Genomic DNA, 17496 nt, shown 5'->3' on the forward strand with positions numbered 1-17496 from the left:
GATGAGAAATGCACTCTGTGCCAAATATCAAAGATAATCATAAAAAAACATCCCATAAGTTTCCTGTAGCCCACTTCTTTTTCTATCCAGTCTGACAAACAGTCCGGAACTCAAATGTTCCATTTATATCATTTAACCAATAATAAGCTACCAATCTGATCATGTGATAAGCTGGCACCTGTGAATCTCAGTTTCTATTTCCTTTTTAAATAACATTAAGCACAGTTTCAGCTCTAATGAAATTTTGAGCTAATGTTCTCATTTAGTTTCATCCTGTCCATTTGGACGTGTGATGATAAATGAACAGTGTGTTCTTATCAGAGCAGATCTGTGCTGCAGTGCAGTTAGGAGCTTCCCTGTACGTACGCTCACTTCAAATGCTGTGAGTTACCTACAGGGGGCGCTATGAATACACCCTTTTTATTCAGACAGACATAAAGATGTGATTTTTACAAAGCATGCTCTGGAATCAGAGGCATGACGTGTAACATAGCTGCATCTGTGTCTGTCCTGCTGTTATGGCTCTGGCTTTTATAAGGCATTGATTCAGCTCTGTGAGTACCTCTGCTGACGTCCCTTAAGACAACAAAAATGTCCCCTCCTTGTCATGTACCTTTTTAACAGGCAGAAAAAAGGAGCTAGTATTAGTTTCTTTCTATCCTGATCTCCTGACACTTGTGGTCACTGCTTTAACTTTGTGTTTTAAGAGTAATGTGTTTTTGTCCTGAAGCTGGTTGTTCAGCTGTTGAATCGTACTTTATGTTTATGACCAAAAGCCTCTGATGAGCTAATTCCACTCACACTCAGACAATTCATGTTTGACTGTAGACACATGCATGTGTTCCCATCCTTGTTTGTCGTAGTATATCCTACTCATCAATAGAGGGTGCTGTCTGACCTCTGTTTTTCCCTGCCGCCGTTTCTTGCCTTTCCAATTGATCTTCTGTGATGACCGACCATAATCTGTTTCACGTGGTTATAAAGGCGGTATTATGATCCTTTGAAATCCACTTGATGGTTCACAGTATTTATCCACAGTAGTGGCACAAATGGAGCCAAATGTTTTCCTTCAACCCATCATCTCATTATGCTGACACTAACTAACGTTGCTGCTGAAATAACTGCTGTGAGCCCCAGTTGATGGTGCAGAGGATGACACAGGCCTGCAGAATACTGTATCTCACTTTAGACTGTGGACGTCTGCCAGCTTACACAGTGGAGACTCACTCAGCTGTTGAAGTGGATTCAATATGAGCTGTTGGCTGTATCAGTGCATGAGCCACTGCTGCTGCTGCTGATGTGTGAATGCCATTGATGCAAAGCAGTAGGATCCATTATTAGCTTTCCTGTCATTTTCACTAACTCTGTTTAATGAAGTGTTTGTTTTTGGGAGATTCTCCAGACCTGTCTGCCCATGTGATGTGTTCCCAATGAGGCGATGACTAAATTAGAGATGGGAATGAGAATATTGTCCCAGGAGTGTCCCCTGTAGTGTGGGTGTTAATGAGCATAAAACCAACATTTGCTTTCATCAATGACTGGATATGTACTGTAACGTCTCTCCTGTTAAAACCCACTCCACCTGCATAATGTGACATTTCAAGACACAAGTGCTGTGCCGTTGTAAACATGCATGTTTGGAATGGACTGTTTGCTTGGCCTGTGCTGATGCTGGTTGTATCTTTCTCTCTGAAACTGTAAAAGTGGCCGGTAGTTAGTGAGCAACTTAAGAGTGAGTGCAGGACTCAATGCACAGAACTCTGAAGCTGCACCACTGCTGCTGCACAAAGAGCTGTTCATTCAAAGTTCAGAGAAGCTAAGTATGCAGAACACTGAAATTGAGAATCCAGTTGTTGATGTCGTCCTTTGTCGTGATCGACAACACCATTTGTTAGAGTCCCAGCCGAAGCTGCCAAAGAGAACTTATTTTGTGTCCAAATTACACCAAATTCAACATTGCACTACTTGGGCACTTAACAATACACACACCAAGTGTGAAGCAGATAAAATGAACGATTCTAGAAATATACCAGCCACATACAGTGATTTTGGGAATTAGATGATTGAAACTATAGTCACCTGCTTCCAGCATGTTTCAGTTCCAGTTGAGACATCTCACTTACAAGATTGAGTGACTGTGTTTCTATCCTGAGGCGTTCGATTTGATAGTGTGGTTATGCTTCTGTGTGTGTGTGTGCGTGCGCGCGGCTCTTTCGTGTCCTCTCCACTGTTTTTAGAGGAGCAGTGGAGCGGTTAATGTGCTGGCCTGGCTGTTATACTAAAGAGAGCTCCGTCAGTAGCAGTGTGTTTCTTTCTATCCTCAGGTCCACACAACCTGTCCCTTTTGTGTCCCAGGCAGGACCACCCCAGGGTCCGTCTATATACAAGACACTGGGTGCACTCTGAATCACAAAAACAGACTTACATGTGGTCTTTAAAGATGATTCCTGTGTTTTCACTTACTATAGCAAAAATGTGCAGGATTATTATAGTACCATTTGAGTTCTACTGTACGTACTGTAACAGTCTTCACAATCATTTTTGGAGTTAGCTCTGATCACGTGAAGATTTCAATTTTTTTCCCTTAGCATTTGAAGGAGGTTTTAATTTCATTCTTGACCTTGGAAACAGCAGTTTTATGCCAACACAGATAAGTAATAGAACATCAAAAATATTTGTTTGAGGCCGTTGCAACAAAACCAAAATTCCGATCTCTAATGGTGTCAAAGTCACTTTGCACAATGAATTAGTAATACATTAGTTATATGCGGATTATGGATTATTGAAACAAGTCAAAATTAACATTGAAAGGAATCAATCTCATCTTTGAATTTTGCAAACAGATGAAACAGACGCCAGACCAGCGACTAAATGGACTCTGCAGTTTCAACTAACATGAGAATGAAATCAGGCACATAGAGGACTGATATCTATGATTAATTGAGTGTAATTAATGTAAGTGTAATTTGGTGACAGGACTGTTGGGCCTTGGCAGAGGTATGTGCTCTACTGTGTGCCATAGTTGAAATAGTTTTGGTAAACTTTTTATGGCTGCTCTCTTTTTCCATACCAAAGCAAATATTTTTACATTGTTTTACCAGCCACTGGCTTTCATTAAATAGGTATGGAGCAGTAAGTAGCATCACAATACAACAGCAGTTACATCACTAATACATGGTAATAGTTACATAATGATACTGCGGATGCTTTTCAGAGTAAACTCATGTCTTTTTATACAGGTGTTTGATCCTCGTCGCTCTGGTAAAACGTCTCTTTGCTTGAACTGTCGGTGAATCTTTAGGTTTTTCAATAATGCGATGGTGGTGGGACGGCCTCTCCCCACAGGGTCTCTCCAGGCTCAGCCTCAGATGATTGTCCTACAATAACTGGTCCCACTGGCTGTGTTAAAATCCACTGTATAACTGCCCCCCTCCATTAGCTCAGCAGGAGTGTATCTTAACAAGACCAATGCAGTTGGCGAAGCAAAAAGCCTCCTTATTACCGGTGCAGTCTGTCCCGCTGGTGATTCATTCAGGCACATTCCCCAGGAGCTCGATATTGTGATGGATCTCTTGCCACAAGGCTGTCAGCCCATCAGTATTTGTGTTTGTTTGTGTCATAGCTGGGGCCACATGAGCGAAGGGATTTTTGCAGTAATGTTGCAGACAGACGGCAGTTTCACCAGTCCTATTTATTAATGTGATGCAGCACAGAGAGAAAGAGCTGCTATCAGATGAAGGGAATCCTCGCCAGGAGAAATGGAGACACACATACAGCGATATGGACAGAAAGCAGTGGCAGGTGATGATGGAAATGAGGATATAGCTCAAAAGATGGAAATCAACATTTTGTGTCGTTTTTTTCACATTAAATAAATAAAAAAGGCTAGAATTCATCTAATTGCATTATTTCATTCAAATTGGGTTCAATATCAAAATTCATTCAACATAACTGTCAGAAAAGACTTGATGGATAGAGATAATATGCTGCTTGTTCTTGCACATTTCGTAATGTGTCCATCTGAAATAACTAATGGATGAAAATTAAGCCAGAAATTAAGCTATTCAACAACTGTCGCTGTGTGGGTGTGACCGACCATGCGTGTGGACTATATCTACGTGTGTATGTTTGAGTCTCGGTGTGACCTGTACGTGTGATGTATAGTGAGCCAAGCCAAGAGAGATGTTACAGGATCTTTTTGCCTGCGTCAGCAGCATTGCAGGGAGGAGGAGAGAGAGGGGGAGGGAGGGGAGGAGAGGGAAAAGGAAAGGGAGGATACAGGAGAAAAATACCAGTAAACAGGTGCCAGCTCCATCAGCATCTCCCTTATTATAGAGCATCCGCATCGTACATGAGCACAACACGTAGTAATCATTCATACATTTATATTTTTATTGTATACACAGCTGTAAGGAGAGATGAAGGAACGAAGGGGCCAAACCAGAAGTCAATTAAGCAAAGCTTTTGTTGATGTTATGCTATCACACTTTATAATAGATGTTCAGGGAGTGCTGTGGACCAGCCTTATTGCTCACAGCCTCACTCTAATATACACCAGCACACTGCACCAACATCCTTGCACGGGTACCAATCCTGTGTGCTGCAGCGCCTGAACAGTAAAAAGGGAGGGGGGAGCAGAGGGAGAGAGAGGGTATAGGAGTAAGAGGCAGTATTGTTTTGTTTTTTTTCCCTCATGCATGTTTTAGTTTTTTTTTTTTTTTTCTCTGTTATCCTGGTGCGTGTGTATGTGTGGGAGATGGCGTGATTGGCTGTGGTGATGTCGGGTTCCCTGTGCAGCCTAGAGAACCTTCACAGATGGACACGCAGCAGGGATGTGAGATACTGAGAAATTAAATACAGGAAAAGGAAACAAAATCAATAGAATGTGAGGATGGAGAGCTGACTTTGATTTAAAGCTGCTCGAGCTATTCCTCAACTCAGTCAGTACATTCCTTTTAATCTCTGTAGATATGGATGCAGGGGGGTGGATGTAGATTTTCAGCATTTTAAAGCAGTGGAGAGAAGGGTGATGTAAAGAGGAGAAACAACTTAAGAATAAGAAGGGAAACCTGTTTGTTTGGTTGTTTATCCATTTTCTTCTGCACAGGAGGAGGAGGGAGACTGGAGTGGAGAGCAGTGACTGAGGGAAGTGTACTTGAGCGATTGAGAGAGGGAGCCTGTGTGAGCATTGGAGAGAGAGAGAGGGAGAGAGAGAGTTGCGCTGCAGTAGCATCCCACAGCAGACGGCTGAGGACTGCCGATGTGTGTGTGACTGCACTGCTGAAGAGGAGGAGGAGGAGTAGGAGGCAGAGGGTGAGCACGCTCGCAGACTCCGCAGGAACACACGGCAGCGGCAGAGGCAGCAGCAGCAGCGGCAGCGCTACTGTTGGCCCGAACCAGGTGGTCCCCCGCAGTCCCACCACCGCTCAGGATCTGCACACGCCAACCACGACACCGCCCCGACCCACGCCGCCACCAGCGCCATGGCACAGGCGGCCAAACATCTCCGCAAGAACAAGGATTTAGAAGCCCAGCTAGAGCAGGAGCGCAAAGAGAAGGAGGAGGAGAGGTTTAAAAAGAGGAGTCGCTCGCGGGATAAAAAGCGCAAGGTACTGGGACCCATTCACAGGTGGGGTACAGTCAGGGGTGTGGGTGAGGTGATGTTGGGATGGGGTGGGGAAGGAGGGGTGGGGGACAGGAAGGTTGAGACCCCCCCCCCCTTCTGGTCTTTCTCTGTCATGCTAAGCTGTGGTCAGGGGGTTTGGCGGCACACATGGAAAGCCCAGTCATGAGCGTGTTTCCACTGTGTGTACACAGTCTCCCTGCACTCATGTATGTCCCGCACATACAGAACACGGGGAGACGGTACAACACACTGCATGCTCTCCTACTCCCCCTCGACTGCTTGGTACCTGCTTTATTGACTGTCCTGTACGAGCCGTCTGATAAGGCAGCGTTGTACTGTACTTCTCGCCGTGTCTCTGTCCCTCCTTACATCTCTGTCTCGTCTTTTCTCTCTCTCTTTGTTTTCACACTGCGGTATCGTGTCAAGCGAGAGAAAATTTCATCACAGCAGTAATCTTCCACGAGGAACGGTGAGGTTTTTTCCTGTGCGTGGCATTGTAATGACCGCAGAGCAGCACCTGCAGCCTTCTCTCTTTCTGACCAGTCCCAGGCAGAGCTGAGCTGAGCTGGAGCGACTGGTTGTAAACAATAAATCTCTGTTCGGCCAGTCACAGACTGCGGGAAGGTTGTCATCAAGTCTACTTTATCCCTTTGGCCGTGCTTGTCGCATTTCACTCAAACTCATTAATGACAATGAGTCATCTGCAGATTGTGCTGTTGTGTATTGGCGGCAAATTGGTCCTCAGCAAGCGAGCATGAGTCCAGTCGCCCCCTGTGAGGCTGCGCTGTGCCAGGCTGGCTGTAAATCAATCTGATGCTGATGCAGTAGAGACACTGTTATGGACAGACACACACAGTACCACTTCCACCAGAGAGCGGAGGCAGGACAGATAAGGGCTGGTGCAGCGATTAGATTTATATTTCTTTATCTGTTGTGCTTGTACAAAATGGAGTAAGATGAGGTCAGAAGGTTTGTTGTAGCAGAAATCAAAGAGAGGAGAAAAAGAGGAAGAGGTGGAAAGGTGGTATGACTCAGATGTACCTGGGGTAGTTGTTTCTCAGCAGGGATTTTCTCCTCAGCTCATTTCTTTTTTGTTTCGGAGCGTCAGGCTGCTTTCAACACATTATGAGTCGCTGTGATGACTGACAGCTCCATGTTTCTCCATATTTTTACTCAATATTAACATTTTCATTGTATGAAAACCAGTACACAGATGCCTGCATGTAAAATGTGCAAGTTCAGATTGCAGTTGGGGAAGACCTGCAGCTCTAACAGTATGCAAGAGGCAGGGAATGAGATTTCTGGTGAGGGTACTTATGCGGCCCAACTTAGACTGGAAGTGTGTGGTTTCAGAGGATCCCATATCACTTACGTAACCATGCAGCTTAAGTCTTTCAAATAAGCTTCCTCACTCCCCTCCAGCTCCCCCCTCCCAACCCCTCTCCTTTTTTTAAACACCGGCTTACAGCCATTCCTGGTTTCTGGAGCAGATGTTAATACAGGGGGGATTCTCTCATCTTTATCTCTCTGTCTCTCTGGTGCCCTCTTTGTTTCCTCTGCGGTGCCTGCAGCTACAAAATACAAATTCTACACACTGTAATTCATCATCAACTGGTTAACCTGATTTAGCTATATTTTGTCTTGTATCAACATGTCTTCATTCTCGCAGTGTTGTCGAGGGCCACCTTCCTTGACAAAGCCACATTTATTGGTTTACCACGCTTTGCATTTTGCTCAAACACACATTCATAAACACAGCAGTTTTGTTTTTTGTCACAGGCAAACCAGTCTTTTGCTTTTTAAGCTTCAATTTCCATGTTCACTGGAGGCATTTCAATCATTCATTGTGTGAATCTGATGTGTTTTGTGTTATTACCTCTGCTGAGGAGGTTTGTCTGTCTGTTAGTTGGCAGCATTACACAAAAAGCACCGGATGGATTACCACAAAACTTGGTGGAAGGATGTTGTAACGATCAGGAGAGAATCTAATACCTTTTGCTGCGGATCCAGGAATGATTTTTTACTTTTGTTTAACATTGCAACTTTCATTTTTTTTTTGCATGGAATAATTAATGGATCTTGATGAAAAAGAAAAATGTTGAAAAATGACATGTTTAGGGGAATGATACTTGTGCAATTTGGTGCAGATCAAAATATAAAATGAATAAAAATCCAGATTTTATGAATTTCAATGTGGTTTCATGAAGCACTGTTTGGCCTCAGCAGAGTTATGCATTCTCTCTTAGTGCCATGTGAAGAATCCCTAAAAGAGCTTCTTTTATTAATCTTCACATGACTTTTACAAACAAAATATTTCAACTTATTGTGCTTGATTTATTGTTGTTCAGGTATTTCAGTCCCAGCAGCAGGCCTGTAAATGGATGGCTGTGTCTTTCGGTCAGCTGGCTGCTTAAACCTTTGTCTGATTGCTCTCCTCTAGTTGAGTTTGGTCTAATGAGTATTATGGCCTCTAGGGGATGCTAGCTGCTTATTAGAATCAAAAGCCTGATTTATATTCCATTAATTAATTTTAATTTGAGTTTTTTTTGAAGACATTTCTTGATTTGTGGATGCTCTTAATTGTTTTAATCTCTTTAATATACGGTTGGTGTTTTACATGATTATTTCCGTCCCTGTGGTACATGAATCCTTGTCCGCTGATGAGCGTCCAGAGTCATAAAGCGAACAATTCGTCATCAAAGGTTGAAAGTGCCAGTTTAATTGGCTTCATGGTGTAGTGGTATTATACGGCACAGGTGCTGAGCAGTGGATAATGTTGTCCTCAAATTACTTTTATTGATGAGTGTGCCCCTTTTGAAAAATGAGCATTGTCAGGATGTGAAGAAAGACCCTTTTTCAGAGTCAGCACCTATTTTCACCTCGGCCTGTAAGTGTGTTTGTGTCCACATCTGAAGCTGCATCAGGGTCAAGTGGTTAACATGACAACAGTGGCGTCGAAAGATATGTCTGAAGTGCCGCTTTGATTGGTCCATTGTTAGTCTCATCATTTACTTTATATCATTTAACTTTATTAAAGATTGTTCCAAGGTCACAGGAAATGTACATCTGCTGAGATAGAAGACGTATTAACACTTCATGGATACATGATTTAGTTTTTCCTGTTTACCTGTGTCGTTGTGGCCCATGCATTCTTAAGATATTGGTAGCTTTATTTTGGTATATGGCAAATTGCAGATATTTTTTTGATCTTTGCCCACTATAATGATCTGCTTTAAAACGAATGTATTAAGACAGAAAACTAGGCCAATATGATCAAACTCTTTTGTTTCTCCTTATGATGAAAAAACGTACAACTTTAAGTTTAATGTCTAATTCCAATTCTTTAATAATAAACTAAATTTGTCTGGGAGCTGATATTAAAAGCCATAAAACTATCTAAGTTGGACTCTTTATGACTGTATAGAGATCTGCTTCCTCCTGTTACCGGTTGTTTTAATGCGACAATATGGGATCGTTATTTGGTGAGGCTCCAGGCTGTTTAACACATTCAATGGTCCCGGGTCAGGACGTATGTACAGAGCGGCATTTTTCTGTGCAATAATATGGATTTCTACATGGTGTCATTTGCCTTTTGCTCATTTGGTTGAATGGGCATACATTTTGTGTTACATGAACTACCACAATTTTTCTCATTAGAAATATTAAATCATTTAACAGTTGATGAAAATCACCCAAATTACTTCAGATTGTTCCTGGTCTGATTAAAAAAATTATGGTTATTATCCTTCATTGACTTGTTATTAACACTGTTGAACTGGCACTGCGATTATTATTTTCATTACTACTTAACTCTTTTTTTATTTTTTATTAAGCATTCGATAATTGGATCTATGTTATAACAAAACGTATCAATCAATTTAGGCTATTAAAGACCACAGTAAAATGTCGTCATAGGTTTTTTTTTTTACTGGAATTTTAATACTCACCTGTGAGAAACTGAAAACATTGGATGTTTGGTGATTGTTCTTAAAAAAAGTGAATGGGTGTGTGGACTTAAAGAACCCCACTGTACATAATATTGTGTCAAATAATGTAAGTCTGTATTTGCTGTGGCCAGAAGATCATCACTAGATTTTGACTTGCCAGGGCAGCTGAGGTCTGACCTGTCTGTGGCTCTGATTTTCAGACTCATCAAACAATAAGTCTGGTCGGGATCAGGATGCACTGTCTGTCTCCCTTGTTGCTATTTATTGTCTGGAACACAGTGCTGCTGTCTGCAGACCACAGTCCACCAGGCATCTTTTTTAAAACTTAAAAAATTGTCGTATAGATGCTTAGGCAATTAATCAGCCGTGGTGCAGAACTGTGGAGTTAATATGGCTGCAAGCGAACATTGCGATGTTGAAAGTGCTATCATAAGTGCAATCTCCTTTTTCATATAAAGCAGAAGTGGCAGCAGTGGATCAGCATCCCAGCCTCGTCTCCGTCTGCCCTCCAAAATCTCTTACCCTCCCTGCCTGAACAAGAAGCACAGCCTGCACTGAGGTCAATGTGTCGATGTCTGAGACAGATTGGTACTGTAGGGCTGTCGAGGTGTTGATGCTGTGTATGTGTGTGTGTGTTTCGGTGTGTGTGCTCAGGTTTGGTGCAGTGGATTAGGGGTGCTGCAGCAGTGATTAAACCCATCGGAGACAGCGCTTGTTTGTTTCCTCATTGGCTGTGATCAGAGAGATGAATTTTAAATGAGTCGTTCTCCAGGTCAAACCACTGGCAGATGATAATTAGTTTTATTATTGGCTGCTACAACATGTAAATATTTAGTTTTTATAAGTGCCTTTAATATCATGTTCAAGACAAATAAACAGTGGCCTTTTACTTCGCCGCTTCTAGTTGGATATTGATTGGTCCTTCCAGCAAGGTTTGCATTGGTTTTCTAATTCTTGGTTTGGACTATGAATTGTCACTAAGTCGGACATGTCTTGTTTTGTCTGAGCAACAACTGAGAACCTGAATATTTTATGATTTCAAAGTGACATAAAATGGAGAAACGTACGTTCACGCATTGGAGAAGCCGATGAGAGGAAATGCAAATGCTTTAACAATTATTCAATAATCAACTGACTGTACATTTTTTATTCCACCAATCAATAAGTCTACAAATCATCTAAGTCCAGGAGCTGAGTTTGGTCGAGGTTGGTTTCAGCTCTGGGTTTGTAAGAAGAGATTTGAATATGGAAGAGCAGAGGGAGGATGGAGTTGACTTGAAAACATTAATGAGTGATCAAGATGGCTTAAAACACCTTCCAGTGATGATACTCTAAATCTAAACATTAAGAGCCCGACCAAATCATCGATCGCCCCATAAAAATCAGCTGATTCGAGCCCTGTATGGACATATCAGTGTCTGCATATATGATTGCTGTTATTTTATGGAATAAATGGCAGAAAAGCATTTATGCAAAGATCTTATCTAAAGAATAGTTTTCTTTGATATTTCAAGTTCTTTATATTTGTTTGTATTTTCTTTTTATTTAGTTATTTATAAAAGAAAGTTTTAAAGTTTAATATATCAACCCTCAATGACATTTCTTTCTCAATAGGGCTTGATATTGACTTCTGAGGAATCTCTGCCAAGGGCCATTAATCCCTAATATTTGTGTCTGTATAATGGAATTTGCTGTTTTATGCTAGGCTAATTAAGAAGCCCAACTTTGTGTGTGTGTGTGTGTGTGTGTGTGTGTGTGGCCCTGTGGAACCCCTCAGACAGATGACTCAGCAGCCTGGCTGAGGCACTCACTCATGCTGATAGAGCTTGAGAATGAGTCTCAGTGAGTCCGGCTCCCAGCTCTACAGTAAGTGCTGCTGAGGCAGGTTGGCCTGGAGCTGCATCCTACACTCCTGTAATTAAAACGGGAATGGAAGGTGCACGTGAGGCCAGTCCACCAACCCCCACCTCTCTCTCCTCTCCTCCATTTACCAGGGCAACAGCATTTATTTATGAGCGAGCAGAGACTGACTGATTTCTTTTTCATAGCAGATACCCCACCACACCCATTTAGGATTTCAGAGAAAAAATCCATCGTTTGTTAAAATACAAAAAGCAATGAAATAAACAAGCTGCATAGCATCAAGCATCCAGCAGACACTCCGTCTCCGCAGGGGTTCGGCTTCCCCGAAACTCCAAAGCCTGAGGATATTTTTACATTGCGATGAAGACGGGGTGATTCATTCTTCCTTTGCTCCAAACACATGTGTCTGCTTATTTTCTGCTAATGTATCTTTAATGAAAGAAATATCCATTGTTGTGATTCTGCTCGTAAGCCTGCGAGACAGAGACGATGATTGTAAATGAAGCTGAACCGACACGTAGGACTGCAGTGCTTCAAGCAAAGCCTTCATATCAGAGACAGGTTTGGGAAAACCTCCACAATAAAAAGACCGTGACAGTAGCAGCATCTGTCTGAGCCCGTCCCTCCACTGCACGGTTAAAACGGCACGTGAAATGATGTGTCACATTGAGAGGGGCTTCCTCCCAGTGCCTCCCTCCCTCCCTCCCTTCATCCTCCTCCGTCTCTCTCCTTGGCCGATTGCGCTAATCTCTCCTCCCAATTGTTATTCTGATAGTGCGGCTGTTACGTAACTCCAGCTGAAACAAGAATTGAGAGATCAGGCTTATTGAAATGGATCCTCATCATGGCCAAATAAGAGAGAGAGGGAGAGAGAGACAGTAAAAGAAAATGAGAAAGAATGAGGCGATACCGTCTTAGAGGAATTTGATAGGTCATTGCTGGACAGCTTGTTGAGAGAGAAGGAAAGCTTCTGGTGACCCAACTGGAGCTCTTTCCCTTAAACCGTCTTCTGGCTGATGAGAGAGGAGAGGACATGAAGGTGTGATGGGGGGAGCTTGGTTTGATGTCCAGGTACTCAGAGTCCTGTCTTGATATCCCTGGACTCTGCAGCATCCCTCGCACTGGTTCATACGATAGCTGTGCAGCCTACCAATTAATAAAGTGATTTGCTGCAGTAAAAATAGATTCATAAAAATATACAAAACAGACTTTTACTGACCTTATGATTTTGTCACCGTCTTATATTTTCTTTTCAGTCATGCTTGCAAAGACCTTTCGACCTTTCTGAGCCTGCTACAGCTGCATGGTTCTGGATAAGACAGTACCAGTCCCTCAGTTGGTCCAGACTAGTTGAAAATGTCTTTTATAAGCATTGTCCCTGTTGCTCAATAACAGATGCTTCAAACTATAATAACTGTTAATCATTTCTCTCAAATAAATGTTTCCTCAGTGAGGAGTAGTCAGGACACCGTGTGTGTCCGTAGCAGAGTTGATGCATTTTGGAATGAATATGTTTGAGTGTGGATGTAGCATAAGTACAGTCTCACAGTGTTGTTAGCATGGCAGTACACTCTTAAGTGCTTAATGCTGCCAGTATGTACGAAAAGAGACATGTCCATTTCAAACACATAGGTCCATTTGTCCTTCATGTATGGGATGTATGGTGTTCATAATCATTTAGAAGATATGCAGGATTATGGACAGAAGGATGTGTCTGTTTTCTTAAACTTATCTTATTTTAAGCATATGTTTTGTTTTCTTAGGTGGACAACTTATGATCTTCAAGTCTGATTCCATATTTAAGAGCACATATATTGTGTCTTTGTGTGGTTGTGTGTTGAGTATGTGAGCACAGGATTGCATGTGTGTGTGATTGTATGAGAGAGTTTGGTAAGAGGATGAGTGAACAGGCTCAAAGAATGTAGCCCAGGGGTAGAGCCAGAGAAGAGGAGAGTGACGGCAAAAAGCACTGAAATATCAGGAGAGTGGCTGACCCCAGGGTGACTCTTCACCCTTCTTCTCTGTATTGGGTGACGAGTGTCTTATTTACCTGATTGATGCAATGATTACTTTCTTTGTGTCTACCGGAGGGAAGATGAATAATTCAATTCCAAACCCAACATTACAGTAGAACAATCCTGCAGCACAGCGGCTTCCCGACTGTAATTCTCAGTTCCAGTTCTCTGAGTACAGACAATAGAGAATGTCTGATTTGTTTAATGCGATGGGCTGGAGAAGATTGAGTTCATGATTGGGGTCTGAATTTCCTGACTGAATTAAACCTGCATAGTTGAAAGTGGTGTCTCGAAATGCGTGTTTATATATGTTATTCACGTTTACCGGAGCTTTAAATGGGAGATTCAGATCGGACCGGTCCTTTACAGATGACAGTATTGCATCTAGGTCTGAGTGATATGGCCTAAAATCATTCAATGATAAAAATTGTCAATATCAACAATTTTCACAATAAACATCACATTATTGTTTCTTTTCGGTTTAAAGATTTTTGCTCCTGAGTGAAGGTTGTTGCACTAAACTCTTTTCAAAACAATTAACAAATCTGAGGTAGCTCAAGTATGTGTGTTATTATATTGCTATATAGTGGACTATTAATGTATTGCTATTGATGTCAATTATATAGTGATAATTATTGATATAGTTTTATCGCCCAGTCCTAGTTTGGCCTTCGTTTGTGCCTCAGAGTTTCTCTCTATTATCCCTCATGACAAATCATACTTGCAGTGCAGTGCAGATTTCTTGAGTCATCTAATCCTTGTGTCAAGTGTCATCACAGCGTTGTAGCATCATGGACCTGTTATTAAAAGCTTATAGCCATTTGTAAACCCGTTCATCTGAATCCCCTGGAGCAAGAAGTGGTGTCACTTTGATTTGGTCCTCTTCACTTCTCATCCCACCCAGGACGCACAGCGAGGCTCTGCTCTCTGGGAGGATGGCCAGTGAAATGTTGATCAGAGGATAAAAAACATGGCACCGGACATTTTAAAACCTTCAGTCATTCATCCATTCCTCTGATCAACACGCCACATCTGTAGTCACTCATGTAAACATTGCTGTTGAAATACCTGTAGGAATTTTATGCTGCTTTTTTTATTCTTATATTTTCCTTCTGTAGAATTCAGTGTCAGTTGTTTCTGCATCTGTCATTCAATTATACTCAAGTCTCAACTTTTTAAGGATTTGTTGATATTTAAACACAATGCTCTCAACATTGAAAACTACATATATTTCTATAAACAACAGTCATTCTGAAGCTATTGATAGTATTCAATTCAATAGCGTTGTCTCTGCACAAATTAAGTGTCCCAGTGATACAGATGGTAACATAGAGAGAAGCAGTCATATTACAGTGAAATAACTAATTATAAAAATGTACAATAAACAGAATAAAACACATAGCATTGCACAGTTTGGATATTCTTGCACTTGGTTGACTTGGATCATCCTCAGCAGACTTGTCATGGAAATATTTGCACAAATAGTTTTTCCAGTTGTTGACATTTAAGAGTCTCCATTTGCTGGAGAAGATCATGTAATATGTTGAAAAGCTCCAGAGCTGATTCTGATTTTTTTTTTTTTTTAGATATTTGTCACTGAGGAAATATTTATTTGATAGTAATTAGTTAAAATGTATCCACTTAAAAACACAGTGTGTTATAGAGCAACCAGGGCAATGCTTATATAAAGACATTTTCAATTCCGACTGCTACAAATATAATGCAACAGCACAATACGTGTTGTGCATTGTTGTGGAGGCAGAAATGTGGAGATGTGTATCTCAAGACCCAAATAAAATAAAACCAAAAGCTACTTCTTACATGGCTGCATGTGGGCAGATGTGGGTGAGCAGTTTAGTAGTAGTAGGTGTGTAGTAGTTTTTCCATCTTGTCAAAGGTTGAATACAGTCACAGGTACAGGATATGACCATTTACCTCTTTGCCATTAAAGCAGGTGACCCTTGTACTTAAACACTTAACTGTCCCTGTTTTAAAAATTGCCAGTCTCACAGTGTAATTGAATTTTCTTCTGTGTGTGTGTGTGTCTTTACAATTCCCCGTGTGTCTGAGTATGAGCTCACACGTTCATTGAACAGAGGCACGTGGCTTGTCTTGTGGCGCAGGATTTACTAGCTGTAGCTGGGAGGATAGTGGTGTCACCCAGCCTCTAATTGGCTGACCCCAGAGATTTTTCTCGAGCAGATGCAGAGCCAGGTGCCCAACCCCTTCCTCTCTCTCTCTCTCTCTCTCTCTCTCTCTCTCTCTCTCCCCCTCTCCCTGCGTACATTCCTCCATTCGTCCGATAATCAATTCTCCTGCTTTTACTATAGACCAGATCTCCTACCCCCCCTCGCTCTCGCTGCCGCAGTTACTTGCAGCACATTGCAACACTGCAAGATCATGCCTTTAATTCTTAACACCTCCTTCGTTTCTCTCTCAGCCTCCGAGTGTGCACCAAATGTTATGGATCCCCATTTAGCGAGAGAAGGAGGGAGAGAGAAACTAGAGAGATTAAGTGAGCAACCGAGAGAGGCAGGAGGGGGGGATGGAGCATCAGTCCTTCTTACTGTTCCACAACCCCAATGTTTTCAGTCGGCAGGGAAGGAAAACAAAATGGGAGGGCTGAGGAGTTAGATACGAAATCATCAACTTCTACCATTTGTAAAAACCTTTTTGATGGATTTAACATATTTGTTCAGATACTGTTTCAGCTGCATTTCCACCCCCTCCCCTTCATATTATATCAGTTTCGATCAAAGAGGAGGGGGTAGGTCCTTGAGGACTGGGGCAGTATCGGCTCACAATAGGAGAATCCACTTGTATGCAGCAGCTTCACAAGGTCAACCCTACCTAGCACTCCATCACATGGAAGCACACATGTATGTAGAGTTGGCACATGCACATCTCACTGTCAGCACAGTCCTTAGTCAGCACAGTGCTGCTCTGTGGGAGAGTTGGATGTCGCCACCTAGTGTTGACAGAGGATCTTGAACACTGACATCATCTCGTTTACTCTCTCATGTGTGTCCTCTCCCCCAGAGTCAGATTCTTCGCTTTGCAGATATATAACTAAATAATATTCTTTTGAATATATCATGTTATCTTTTGTGTGTGTGTGTGTGTGCGTGTGCGTGCGTGCGTGCGTGCGTGTGTGTGTGTGTGTGTGTGTCCTGACCCTGCGCAGCACCTGACAGCTGGCCCTGCACCAGCTCTAATTATCTCCCCTCAGAAACACTGTCCTTTAACTGTTGCCTATACACAAACAGTATATATGCTCACACATACATATTGCATTTCCTGTATGACCACATGCTGCAGTAAAAATCAATTTATAGCTCATTTACATGAGGTCACCACATTTGAGCACTGCTCTTTTTTAAAAATATTTTTCCAATGCAGATTGGATCCCAGAGGGATCGTGGAGATTGACAGTTTCAGAAAGATCACCTGGTGAATTATTCATTTTTATTGGCGGCCGGAGTTGGATCCTTTTTACATTTGGCCGCGTTCATCATGTCCTCATCTCTTTTTGCCTCTTTTTCCAACTCTTGCATAAAGTGGCAGCTCTTCACCTCTTCCCTTCACTCCTGCAGCCACTCTTCTTTTCACCGCTGCCTCCCTGCAGAGACTAAGTGAAGGAGAATAGATAGTAGAGCTTGAGGCGATGCGGGACTGGTAATGAAGAAAATGTTTGTCAGAGCATAGAGCACAGTGACTTTGGCCTCTGCTGCCCTGTAGGCACACACACATTAGTGAAACACTAGTATCTGACGTAAATAGACGTGTGAGAGAGAATGCATTTAGTGGTGTTACAATAAAATCAGTCATAAATAGCAATGAATACATCCACAATCTCATGGTTAGTTTGTTAATGTAAGAAAATTCCTTCTTTATTTTACATTTAACACTATAACACATCTAACCCTAATTATTCAATTACTTTATTTCAATCTTCAATGAGTATTTTGTCAGTATTTTATTCTTTATTGAAAAGTACTCTGTGACTGATTTACAGTAGTTATATATGCTTTTTATCTTATGTTTA

The 17496-nt window shown here is 41.9% G+C and overlaps 1 protein-coding gene across 13 annotated transcripts in view; it reads left to right on the forward strand.

The window, feature by feature from the left end:
* The window catches only part of ank1a (ankyrin 1, erythrocytic a), a 91892-nt gene that overhangs the window by 7138 nt on the left and 67258 nt on the right, over positions 1 to 17496 (forward strand). For 12 of the 13 annotated variants that reach the window (XM_069523722.1, XM_069523725.1, XM_069523719.1 and 9 more), the window contains exon 1: positions 5344 to 5609. The exons of the other annotated variant lie outside the window; for it this stretch is intronic. In XM_069523722.1, the coding sequence (XP_069379823.1) occupies positions 5484 to 5609 (126 nt within the window). In that variant the 5' untranslated portion in view covers positions 5344 to 5483. Of the gene's footprint in view, positions 1 to 5343; positions 5610 to 17496 lie in introns of those variants that run through there. 13 annotated transcript variants of the gene reach the window in all.

Source organism: Paralichthys olivaceus, chromosome 4 (genome assembly GCF_024713975.1).
Source record: "Paralichthys olivaceus isolate ysfri-2021 chromosome 4, ASM2471397v2, whole genome shotgun sequence".
NCBI classification, from domain to species: Eukaryota; Metazoa; Chordata; class Actinopteri; order Pleuronectiformes; family Paralichthyidae; genus Paralichthys; species Paralichthys olivaceus.